This window comes from Elgaria multicarinata, chromosome 3 (assembly GCF_023053635.1).
Source record: "Elgaria multicarinata webbii isolate HBS135686 ecotype San Diego chromosome 3, rElgMul1.1.pri, whole genome shotgun sequence".
Lineage (NCBI taxonomy): Eukaryota > Metazoa > Chordata > Lepidosauria > Squamata > Anguidae > Elgaria > Elgaria multicarinata.
In genome coordinates this window covers 12,254,495-12,267,424 of record NC_086173.1, presented here as the reverse complement: position 1 = coordinate 12,267,424, position 12,930 = coordinate 12,254,495, and the positions used below count along the sequence as shown (strand labels likewise).

The following is a 12,930-nucleotide window of genomic DNA, read 5'->3' as shown; positions in this document are numbered from 1 at the left end:
GTTGAGTGTGATCCAGGGCAGTCGCTCAGTTCACGAGGCTCCAGTGTAGCCCAGTGGGCCATCAAACCTTCCACAGAGATCTTTGCAAGATGCAGGAGTCCTGTAGCAGGCAAGTCAACATGGCTATGATTGTCTAAACATAGTGAGTTTTGAAAACCTCAGTTCTATGAATAAGTATCTTCAGGAGGTGGCAGTTTGGAACAAGCTTGTAGTGGTACACTTAAGCCTTTCCTCACCTGCTGCTTCCCCTTCCCTGCTAACCCCTCCCCCCCCCCCCGTGGGGTTCCATACATATTTGTCCTCACAAGCACATATTTGGAACTCTGTGGGGAGGGAAATGGTTTGGTGAAGTGGGTGTGGGAAGAACTAAACACCCTCTCCTCCAAAATGCCCCCTTACAAAGCTGATTTTTCTTAGAAGAAGCTGCTGCCAGAGTTTCACATTTCTGCATGGAACATGTAGGTCTGCCCCAAGTGTCACTAAGGGGTGGGGGAAGGATAGTTTGCTCAACAGTGTTCCCTTTTGCACTCAGGGGCTGTCTATACATCTTCAAAGCCCCACCGTGGTCGCAAACCGGCGCTGCATTGGTTATACGATGCAGCTGCCGATTCGCAGCCATGGCTGAACTTTCCCTTGAAGCTGTGCTTTAAAAAAAGTCGAGGTCTTGCCTTGACTTTTTTCTTCAAAGCGAGGTCACCACAGCCCTTCCGCCGTGTGAATTTGTTCCATTGTCGATTCAGTGGGCGGGGGGAGTGTTCATGGCGACCGATGATTGGAAGCTGGGAAGAGGGCAAGGGCAGCAGCAGCGATACCATGAGGTTTCAGGGGAAGGAGCAGCAAAGCAGCACTGTGAGGACAGGCCCTTAGTCTCAGACAATCAGACTTTTTTCCCCCCCAAATGGAAATCATAGACTTTGGGATTCATCTTGGGGAGAAGGCCCTTGCTCACTTGCAGAGTGCATGTTTTGCAGATAAAAGGTCCCTGGTCTCTGTCGTTGAAAGGGACAGGTAGGAGGTGATGAGGAAGAGCTCTCCCTGCCAGAGATCCTGGGGAGCCACTGGCAGTTACAGTAGGCAACACCGGACTGGATAGACAAACACTTTCTCTGGGTGTAAGGCAGCTTCCTGTTTTCCTATGAAACAGAAGTTTGCAAGGAGTAAAATAATGCTCCAGTGAAGCCTAGGTTGCCCCTTTTTTTCAGGGATATTGCATTTTTCCAGTACTCAAGCCGCAATGTTTTGTTGCTGGCAGTGGAGGCTGGTGGCTCAGATTTCAGTGGGGTTGTAAATCCATTCTGGGTTTCAGTCAGAACCAGCCAGAACTCTTAAGGTGCTGAACCCTATCCCCAAAATAGGTTCAGCATCTTGGATAGTTTTAAATTCCAGCCGAGAGCTGAGGCATTATCTTAAGTGCTTTATTGCTACCCAGCCTTAAATCTCTGGCCAAGAATGCAGAAGAAAACTGCTGCTGTTGCTAAGGTAAGTTGAGAGAAACACTGTCCTTTAAGTGGAATCCAGAAGTTTCGTCCAACAACCAGGGCAACAGGTACTGAAACGCAGTCCTCCTGGTCCAGGTCGAGAAGGCAAGCTGGGCGTGCCGATGTCACGGAGCCAAGAGCAAAGCGGGAGTTAAAGTGCAGTCCACATCAAAAGCCGAGTCAGTCATCCCGAATGCAAGGGTTAAGCGTCCAAGCGGAGTACATCAAGCCGGTCCAGGTCAAGAATCCAGGGTCATGGTCAGGAGGCAAGGCGAGAAAACACACTACACTGGCTACCGGGGCGAACAAAAGGTGTTTGCCAGGCTGAGCTACCTTTAGGCTTCTTCCTTTTTAAGCCCTGCCACCCCGATTCCAGCTGTGCCTCATTCCTCCACTCTTTGACCCAGCCCCTTATTCAAACTCAGCGTTTTTCCCCTGCCGGTTCTGCAGGCACATACTTTGTCTGACTGACTGTGTCTGTTCTGCCCTTTTCCTACGCCTCCTTTCGTAGGGGCTGGGTGGTTGAACTGCCTCCGTCTCTGCCTTTGCCTCAGGAGAGACAGGCAGAGGAAAAGCCTGACCGGCCCGCGGTTCCTCCGAGGGACCTGCGTCCTCTTCTGTTGCACGGCTTTCCTCTATCTGTGCGCCGGTCTCCGGGTTGGCTGTGGGGGAGGAAACACCCTCTACCTCTGATAAGTTTGCCTCCTCGTCTGAGGAGACTGCCTCGGGTGAAACCCTAACAGATAGCTCCTTTAGAGTTCTGCCTTGTTCTGACTGCAACCCTGAATAGATTCACAGTCCCTTCACTGGTTGCTGGGAAAATGTGATTCGTGAGATTGCTCATGAGATTGCTGAGTGGAATATAGTTGCACAAATGCTACATCCTCTATTACACCGGACCTGTGATGAGGGAACAGTAATATAATATTTACCTCCCATATCCACAAACCATGGAGATATTTTTCAGGATTAAGTAGACAAGCCCTCTGACGCCATTAGATCACAAGGTGAAAATGCCTCCAGCTGCATTGACAATGCACACAAACATCTTGGTGGCTCTCATTTCTGAAACAACGTTCGAGTTGTCAGCAGACCTACAAAGTCGTTGATGACTGCCTTTCTCTCTCTCCAAGGGTGGCTGAAAAGTACGAGGAGAACAAGATGTCGCCCAACAACTTGGGGATCATCTTTGGTCCTACGCTAATCCGCCCTCCCTCTGGCAATGATGTTTCCATGTTATGCCTCGTGGAGTCAGGATACCAGTCCCAGCTGGTTGAGTTTCTCATCCTCAATTATGAACGGATCTTTGGGATGGATGACCTGCCTTCAGCTGGACTTTGTGAACGTGACGACTCTTTGAAAGAAACCAATACCAGTGAGGCTCTTTCAAGCAGCGAAAGAGATTTTGAGGTAGGGAGTGGAGGGTGGGGTTCCCATATATCTGCTCTCCATTATTTGAGGGGCTCTTGCATTTCTCTATTTCATTGCCTACTTCCCCTCCAGGAACGTACATAGACCATATTTCAGAATAGTAGTATTTTGAATGAGGAAAGAGATATGTTGGAAAGCTGCAGTGATTGAAAAAATACAGGAGAACAGATTCAGTTGGAGCCATGGCAGGACAGCAGGACTGAAAGGCCATGAGGAAGATGAGGGCAGCGGGTTGTTTGTCTTGTAGCTGTTTAAGTAGGGAAAACTACGAGTTTTTCTACATAAGGCTGTTAATTGGCTGTATCGACTTTCGGATTCATTGCAGAAAACAGATCCAAGCATTCCACGAGGAGCATCCCTTTTCTGCTTTTCCACTACATAAACTCTAGGTGGCACTGTGGTATAGCAGAATAGTACAAATGTTCAAGAGAAAAAAGGGTTTTCTTTTGGCTTTTACAATATTCCACCTTCCCTGCTCTAAAAATACTTGCAGAAATGGCTCTTTAGATACAGAAGCGAAACTGCACAGTTGAGTGCAGGATAAATGCATTGTGTTGAAAACCCTTGTAGTTATAGGATAAATGCTGTCCGTACATGAGGCCACATGTACAACCCCTGGTGTTTCCAGTTAAAGGATCTCAGGTAAAAGGTTTTTGGAGAAGGGAAACTTAGTGATTCTAATAATCAAGGTTGATGGTACCTGGCTATGTCAACTGTTAAGTGAACTCAGTGTTGTATCAGCTAAGGGAATCACATGTGTGAACCCCCTGACACACACACACACACACACACACACACACACACACACACCCCTTCCTGCACATGGAAAACTAGCACATCAAGGGAAAGACTAGGTTAGAACCCTTCTCCTTAACATGCTAGCTTTATATATGCAGGGAGTTTTTTTATGGTGACCTCCAATTCCCCACCAACAGTTTGTTATACAGGCCAGCAAAGCTGTACACGATTGCACTGAAAATATACGTTGGTTCTATGACTGAAACTAATATGAATAACAGATCCTAAACTTATTACAAGACTAGTTATACAGAGAATCGCTTGTTTCACATATTCTACTACCCCTCTCTTTCCTTCTAAGCTTGTCAGCCTAAGCCAAGTAAACTTTGGTGCAAACTAAAATGGAGATACCAGCATTTTCACATTAACGTAGAATCTCGTTAAAAACAAAAGCAGTTACCAAACATTGTTTGGGGTGTGTGGGGACATTTTGCCACTTTTTCAGCTTTCTCTGAATATGTCAAGTTTTTGCCCTGTTAAAACAACATAATATTTAAAAGCCAAGCATCGCCAAGATAACAGGTGGTATCTAATGCTACCTGTTTCGCTAGCATAAACCACTGCTAGAACAATGGGAAGCTAGCAGATCCTGCAGCAATCAGAAACGAGTTTGCAGAATGGAGCTCCAATGACCTGTCCCATTCTGAAAATGAGCTTTTCCCCTTGTTTCCAGGGCTACTGTCGGCAATGCTAGTTCCTGTTGTGTGAGTGATGAGTCCTGATAGCACAACAGAAATAGCAGAATACTGACCCATATCAAAAGTGGAAGTGATAGGCTTTTTTTTTTTTTTTCATCTGGCTGTTCTGCTAACCATTTTCTTTCAGCAAAACCACACCTTCATTAAAGTTGCTGGTGGAGCTCAATACACCGATTCACAAGCATGGCTTTTCCCAACAGAAACTCCATTCCAAGCTATATCTGGATGAGGAGGATGAGGATGAGGAGGATGGCGACGGTGATGGTGTAGCTAAGGATTGTTCTTCCACTGAGGCCAAGCAGAAGCAAAGAATGGAGCAAACCCTCTGCTCTGAAACCAGAGACACCGTAGGTAATTTTTCTCCTATCTACAGATCAGGCTCTCAAGAAATAGTGGTCTGTATTTTGGGGAGAATGTCTTGTATTCAGCAAGTTGGAAATCATGGTACCAGGAACATCATGGTACCAGGATGATTAGGGCTTTAAAGGTAAAGACCACTGTCTTGAATTGAAACTTGAAATTAATCAGCACCCAGTGGAGCTGATATAAAAGAAGATAGCAGCTATTGCGTCCAGTTCTGGTCTCCACAATTCAAGAAGGATGCAGACAAGCTGGAGTGTGTTCAGAGGAGGGCTACCAGGATGATCAGGGGTCTGGAAACAAAGCCCTATGAAGAGAGACTGAAAGAACTGGGCATGTTTAGCCTGGAGAAGAGAAGATTGAGGGGAGACATGATAGCACTCTTCAAATACTTAAAAGGTTGTCACACAGAGGAGGGCCAGGATTTCTTCTCGATCCTCCCAGAGTGCAGGACACGGAATAACGGGCTCAAGTTAAAGGAAGCCAGATTCCAGCTGGACATCAGGAAAAACTTCCTGATGCTTAGAGCAGTACGACAATGGAATCAGTTACCTAGGGAGGTTGTGGGCTCTCCCACACTAGAGACATTCAAGAGGCAGCTGGACAACCATCTGTCAGGGATGCTTTAGGGTGGATTCCTGCATTGAGCAGGGGGTTGGACTCAATGGCCTTGTAGGCCCCTTCCAACTCTGCTATTCTATGATTCTATGATTCTAAGAGTCACATGCTTCCAAATAGTGTTGCTGGTCAAAACTTTAACTGCAACATAGATTTCGGAGATAGCCCCACATAGAATGCACTCCAGTTATCCAACCTTGATTAAAGGATGGATGACTTGGCCAGGTCCATCGTCCTGAGAAACCAGTAGTTAGTCCACCAGCCTAAGCTGGGCAAAAGCACTCCTAGTCAAAGTTGCTATCTGGGGAACCAGGAACTAACCTGGGTCCAGGAGCATTCCCCAAATGTAAACCTGATTTTTAAAGGAACTGCCATCCCATCTAAAAGAGGATGGAATCCTATTACTGGATCAGCAGTCTTACTGACTGCAAACAATTTTGCCATGTCTAGATTAAGGGGGTATCTTCACGGCACCGGGTTGGCACCACCTCCCTCTCAAACGCCGCACTTACCCTCCCCTTGGGTAGCGTTGGGTAATCCTGATGCTGAGGAGGGAGCACGGGGCTTCTAATCAGTCATCCAGGGATCAGAGTTGTCCCCCCTCTTCCCGGTGGAAGGCAACCAGTCGCAGGTCAACTTCCACCAGACACTCCCGCCCACGCCTCCGCTCCACTGCAACTCTGGAGCGAGGCGAGGGGTTGTCTTTGACACCATCTTGCATGTCCTTGCTCCGCTCTGGAGAAAAAAATTGGGGTCAGTTCCCGAATTTTTTCTTTACAGCTTCAGAGGAAAGCCCCAGGGTGGGTGTGCAATTGCAGCTGCAGCGTATAATCGAGCATTTAGACAGCCTCCAGATTTAGATTTGTTAGCCCACATCCAGTCCGTCACTGATCTCAGACTGTGCTCCTACTATCAGTACCCCAAGAACAGTAGGGAATAACATCATGTCTTCAGAGGGAGTTATGACTGGAAGAGCCAATGGTAGTTTCAAAGCATCACATGGGAAACAAGGTTACTCTGGAATTCAGTGTAATGATTCTGCCCGCCTAGGCAGAAACAGTTGGCTACGGTGCCTTTTCAAGGACAGCAACTTCTGTACTCCCTTACTCAGTGCAAGGGACAGTGGAAAAGTCACCACGTTCTTCTTAGAATAGGGTTTACAGCAGAGAGGAACAGCATTCGCTTAATCCTCATGGGCTGAATAGAAAGAAAGTACTTTAATGCTGAAATTAATATGGATATAAACTACTGATGTGTAAAAATAGAGATGCAAATACAACCTTGAGGAAGCACCCTAGACACATCTATCCAAACTACAAACATAAGCTGGTTTAAAAGCCATTTCCTATCCCCAGGGAACCCTGGGAACTGTAGTTCTGTTGGGGGTGCGGTAAGGCAGAGGCCCTCTAGCATAGAATTCTCATCATTTACATCAACTGCGGTTCCCAAACTTCTTTGGGGAAAGCCATGACAGGCTTCCCAGAGGCATTTGGTGGGTCTCTGTGGGATTAAAAATTTACCCATTTGTGAACACCTGACTATGTTTCAAGGAGTCCCTGCATATTTCCAAACATATTGCCAAACTAAGAGCACAGTATTTTCAAAACAAACAAATAAGTTGAACGCCTTCCATTTCGGCTTCTTCTATCTCCCCTACCTTATCTGTCACTCCAAATTCATTGGGTTCTATCCAGATTTAGTTACATCAAATAGACTACACAGGACATCAGGGGACTCTGATTAATGGGGCAGGCTGTGGTGTAGGGGAATGAGGAGGAATTCCACATTCCATATTGCTGTCGTGTATCCCAACAGCTACAGTGCAATCCTGTACTGTGCCTACTCTAATGTAAGACCCATTGAATTCAATGGAAGTTATTACCAGGCAAGTGAGTATAGGATTGCAGCCTAGGTTACTAATTTAGGATGATACATATTCATAGTAATTTTTATTCAGCTTTCTACATCTTAGAGGAAACAAATCCATGGAAAGCTGAACATTTCTCTCATGAGGCCTCTCTACAAGATTAGGAATAATTTATTTTATTTGTGAGTACATTGAATCACATGTGTTTCACTGGTCATCTAGAAAAGGGGGAGAAAGCAGAAAATAATAATAATTATTATTATTTATTTATATAGCACCATCGATGTACATGGTGCTGTACAGATAACACAGTAAATAGCAAGACCCTGCCGCATAGGCTTACAATCTAATAAAGTTGTAGTAAACAATAAGAAGGGAAGGAGAATGCAAACAGGCACAGGGAAGTGTAAACAGGCACCGGGAAGGGTGAAGCTAACAGTATAGAGTCAGAACAAACTCAAAGTTTAAAAGCTATAGGGAAAAGAAAAGTTTTTAGCTGTGTTTTAAAAGCTGTGATTGAGTTGGTAGTTCTCAGGTGTTCTGGAAGAGCATTCCAGGCATGAGGGGCAGCAGAGGAAAATGGACGAAGCCGAGCAAGGGAAGTAGAGACCCTTGGGCAGGCAAGAAGCATGGCATCAGAGGAGCGAAGAGCACGAGCGGGGCAATAGTGTGAGATGAGAGAGGAGAGATAGGCAGGAGCTAGACCGTGAAAAGCTTTGAAGGTCAACAGGAGAAGTTTATATTGGATTCTGGAATGAATTGGGAGCCAATGAAGAGATTTCAGAAGCGGAGTGACATGGTCAGAGCGGCGGGCCAGGAAGATGATCTTAGCAGCAGAGTGGTGGACAGAGACCAGCGGACTGATGTGAGATGAGGGGAGGCCAGAGAGGAGGAGGTTGCAGTAGTCCAACCGAGAGATAACCAGTGCGTGAACGAGAGTCTTGGCAGAAGAGACAGACAAAAATGGTCGAATCCTGGCAATATTATACAGGAAGAAACGACAAGATTTAGCTACTGCCTCGATATGAGGAATAAAGGAGAGCGAGGAATCAAATATAAAGCCAAGGCTACGAGTTTCCTTGACCGGAGTAAGCGTGACATCGTTGACAGTAAGAGAGAATGAGAGATGAGGAGAAGGTTTAGGAGGAAAAACAAGCAGTTCAGTTTTTGCCATATTGAGTTTCAAACGGCGATGAAGCAGCCAGGCTGAGATATCTGAAAGACATGCTGAGATACGATCGTGGACATCAGGAGAAAGTTCCGGAGATGAGAGGTATAGTTGTGTGTCATCGGCATACAGGTGATATTGGAGGCCATGAGATTGAATAAGTTTACCCAAGGGCAGCATGTATAGAGAAAACAGCAGCGGGCCAAGCACCGAGCCTTGCGGAACCCCTACTGAAAGGAGAAAGGAGGAGGACGAGCTGCCGTTAGCCGACACGCTGAAAGAGCGACCCTCTAGATAGGAGGCGAACCAGTTATAGACAGAGCCACAGAGTCCAAGGTCATGGAGGGAATCTAAGAGAAGATCGTGATCAACCGTGTCAAAGGCTGCAGTTAGATCAAGGAGAATAAGGACGGAATAATGGCCCTTAGACTTGGCAGTGAGAAGATCATTGGTGATCTTGGTAAGGGCTGTTTCAGTGGAATGCAAAGGACGGAATCCAGATTGAAAGGGATCCAGAGCAGAGTTACTAGAGAGAAAGTCAAGACAGCGAGAGTAGACCACACGTTCCAGAATCTTTGAGACAAGGGGCAACAGAGAGACAGGTCGGTAGTTAGACAGAGAAAGTCGATCAAGAGTGGGTTTTTTGAGAATGGGAGAGACAGTAGCATGTTTAAAAGCAGAGGGAAATGAGCCAGAGGACAGAGAAGAATTAATGATGTGAAGCAAGGACGGGAGGATAGCGGGGATAAGATTAATAAAGACGCGAGAGGGAATTGGATCACGGGAACAAGTGGAAGGCTTTGACGAGCGCAGTATTTTAGACAGTTCATCAGCTGAGACTGAGGGGAACGCCGAGAGAGTTGCAGGAGGAACTGACAGGTGAGGCACAGGAGCTGGGAGCGGAGCAGAGCTGGCCAGATCGGAGCGAATAGTTTGGATTTTAGCATTGAAGAAAGAGGCAAAGTCATTGGCAGACAGAGAGGCGGGGAGAGATGGTGGATTAGGTTTCAGGAGAGAATTGAAGGACTTGAAGAGCCGCTGAGGGTGTCTAGCATTTGACTGGATCAGCGTTGAGTAGTGCTGCTGTTTGGCCAGTGAAATGGCAGAAGAGAAAGAGGAGAGAACAAATTTGTAGTGGACAAAGTCCGCCAAGTCCCTGGTCTTACGCCACAGGCGTTCGGCTGCCCGGGAGCAAGAGCGAAGGTAGCGGAGGAAAGAGGTGAGCCACGGTTGGGGTTGAGAGGGGCGAATTATCCGAGTTGTAGATGGAGCAAGATTATCAAGAGTTGAAGACAATGTGGAGTTAAAGGAGGAGACGGCTGAGTCCAAGGAGACGGCTGTGAAGACAGAAGGAAGAGAGGAGGCTAGAGACTGAGAGAAAGCCTCATAGTTGATAGAATGCAGGTCACGACAAGGGCGTGAAGCAGGACGTGAAGGAGGGGGATTGTGAGTAATATTGAAAGAGACTAGATGATGATCTGACAGAGGAAAGTCAACAATAGAAAAGTCCAGGACAGAGCAGTTCCGAGTGAGGACAAGATCCAGACAGTGTCCAAGGGAATGTGTGGGTGCTTCAGAGCAGAGCTTGAGATCGTAAGAGGAAGATAAGGAGCGAAATCGTAGAGCTGCAGCATCGTGAGGGTCACACCATTCATAGCTTTAGCTGCATTTTTCAAAATGGTGATTTATTAATATTGACCTATTCCTGAGTGACAATAAAGGAACACAACCACAACCACACAGAACAGAACCATTTCAAATAACGCTTGCCCACCCTGTGCAGAAGTTCACAGTGTAATGATTGATGTGGTGAAAGCCACTACCTTAGTAGCAAAATTAGATAAATTGATGGACAATAGGTCTATTGTGGATATGGTCTGTTTTTGTTTGTATTTTATGCTTTTTATGGTTTTAAATTCTGTATATTTCTTTTTAATGTTCACTGTTTTTAACTTTTGTAAACCGCCCAGAGAGCTTAAAGGGCGGTATATAAATGTAATAATAATAATAATAATAATAATAATAATAATGATGATGATGATGATGGATGCTGGCCAGGGGGACTGTTGGTCTAATCCAGCAAGGCTTCGTATGTTCTTACAATAGTATGGGCCTGATGTAAGTTTGTAATGCAGACAAAAAAGGGACAAAAAATAGATGGCTGATGCATTTGCTTCCGTTACGGGCAGGATTGGTGGTAACCACCAATCGCTATTGCGCTGTTCAGAAGGGAAAGATTTCTGCCTCCTGCCCCAGTTAAGACTCATATTGCAAGGTGTTTTATGGGGAGCCCTTTGTGCAATCCAGTCAACCCTTTAATAAGCATTGTTTTTAGGCAAGCATCACTCAGGTCCAAATATGTCCTGGGATGACACATTAAACAGGTAACCCTCATTCCCTAATTCTCTCTTCTTCTCACTCAGAGTTGAACAGCAAAGACAGCACCGAACTGAAGGACTCTCTCCTTGACCCAGATGCCACTATCAGCCCACATTCCAGGGGACGCTTCAGCCGGATGCCAGTGAAACATACCCGCACCATCATTCCCAAGGTTTCCAGCCCGCCCCTGCTGGTTGCTGCCCTGTCTAACCCAGAGGCAGTAAGTGGCCTCCTGGAGCCAGGGAGAAGCAGCCGCAGTGCCTCGCCAGACACCCGTGGGAAGCGCAAGCACTTCGAGATCACCCCAGAGACTGCTAGGATCGTCTCCAAGTTCCATTCTCACAACGAAAGTCAAGACAGCTGTCAAGCTGAGCTCGGGATACCACTCCAGGAAAAGCCTGTGGATGGACTAGAAGAAAGCAAGACTGAGTCTTGAGCAATCAGGGCTTCCTTTTTAAGAAGCAAAGCGGACACAGGGCAACCCCCCTGCCCCCAACTTCCTGGAGACAATTTGGAATGGCCAGATCATCATTCTCCAAAACCAGAATATGATGGTCTTCGTCTCTCCGTCAACCTAACAGTATGCTTGGAAATGGGAAAAGAAACAACCGTGGGTGTTTCTCCCACAAGTAATGAGGGTGCTTCCAGATGGAAGGTTCCTAGCATTACCCATTAAAAGACATTGTGCAGCTATTCCGTCTTTTCCTCCTTAGTAGTTATGTTTTTGTGGAAAGAAAAAGGACAAGAACTGGTGGGAAACCCAGGCGATTTACAAGTGGAACAAGTGGACCCCCTGTAAAATTCCATGAATGAGGCACAATAAAAGCCTTGTCTGGGAACACCCTCAGACGGACGGGTCTTCTTCCAGATTTAACTACTGCATTCCATCAGTTTACAATGTCTTTGCATAGCTCTCCCCAAAGGAAGGGGACGAGCCGGGACTTGGATGCTGTAAGTTATAAAGCCAGTGGTGCAGGATCCTCAAAGTGGGGCTGATGCGTAGAGTCTACCTCCAAGGATTGTTGAGGTAGACTGTGATGGTTCAGGTAAAATCTGGGGTTGTTGAAGGTTGGGTTTTCACACTATGTTGGGTATGATATGTGGCTGTGCTGGGACTACATGATGAGAGATTGGAGCAGAGCAAGGCTGCATATATCCTGAGGTTACAAATATCAGAATTGTTTCCAAGAAAGCAAATGTTTTTAACTTTTCTTATTTTCCATCATTCTCCCTTTTATTCCTTTTTTTTTTTTACTATGCGTAATTTATTCTACACCTGCTATTTATGTTGAGAGAGAAAGAGCTACAAAAGTCACTGAAGCACCACCCCTGATCTCTGGAATACTTATAGTGCCACCCCTCTAGTTTCTGAGATTTCAAAAGGCATCGCCCACATTATTATTATTATTATTATTATTATTATTATTATATTTATTTGTATCCCACCTTTTGCCCAATGCTGGGCCTCAAGGCGGCCTTACAAAGTTTAAAATATACATGGTGGGGGGGGAGGGAAACAAAACTATAAACAATTAAAAAATACACAACAAAATTATAAGACATTAACATGGATGGAGGGCTGGATTATTCTCCAAAGGCCTGCTTGAACAAAAAAGTTTTAGCCTGCTTCCGAAAGCCCATCAAGGAGGGAGCCAGCCTAGCTTCCCCAGGAAGAGAGTTCCAGAGCACCGGAGCAGCCATTGAGAAGGCCCTCTGCCATGTTCCCACCAAGCGTGCCTGTGAAGAAGGTGGGATTGAAAGAAGGGCCTCTCCAGAAGATCTCAAAGCACAGGCAGGCTCATAAGGGAGAATACGGTCTTTCAAATAACCTGGACCCGAACCATATAGAGCTTTATAGGTCATAACCAGCACTTTGAATTGTGCCCGGAAACAGACTGGAAGCCAGTGGAGCTGTTTTAACAGGGGAGTTGTGTGCTCCCTGTAACCAGCCCCGGTCAACAATCTGGCTGCAGCTCTTTGAACCAGCTGGAGTTTCCGAACACTCTTCAAAGGCAGCCCCACGTAGAGTGCGTTACAGTAATCCAATCGGGATGTAACTAAGGCATGTGTCACCGTGGCCAGGTCCGACATCTCTAGGAACGGGCGCAGCTGGCGCACTAGCTTTAACTCTGC

At 46.2% G+C, this 12,930-nt stretch overlaps 1 protein-coding gene across 1 annotated transcript in view; it reads left to right on the top strand.

Annotated features, from left to right (window-relative positions):
• Positions 1-12,184, top strand: part of GMIP (GEM interacting protein) — a 65,570-nt gene extending 53,386 nt beyond the window's left edge. Inside the window, exons 18-20 of the mRNA XM_063119298.1 lie at positions 2,612-2,888; positions 4,606-4,756; positions 10,842-12,184. Of these exons, the coding sequence (XP_062975368.1) occupies positions 2,612-2,888; positions 4,606-4,756; positions 10,842-11,233 (820 nt within the window). The 3' untranslated portion in view covers positions 11,234-12,184. The remainder of the gene's footprint in view (positions 1-2,611; positions 2,889-4,605; positions 4,757-10,841) is intronic.
• The last annotated feature ends 746 nt before the right edge of the window (positions 12,185-12,930 follow it).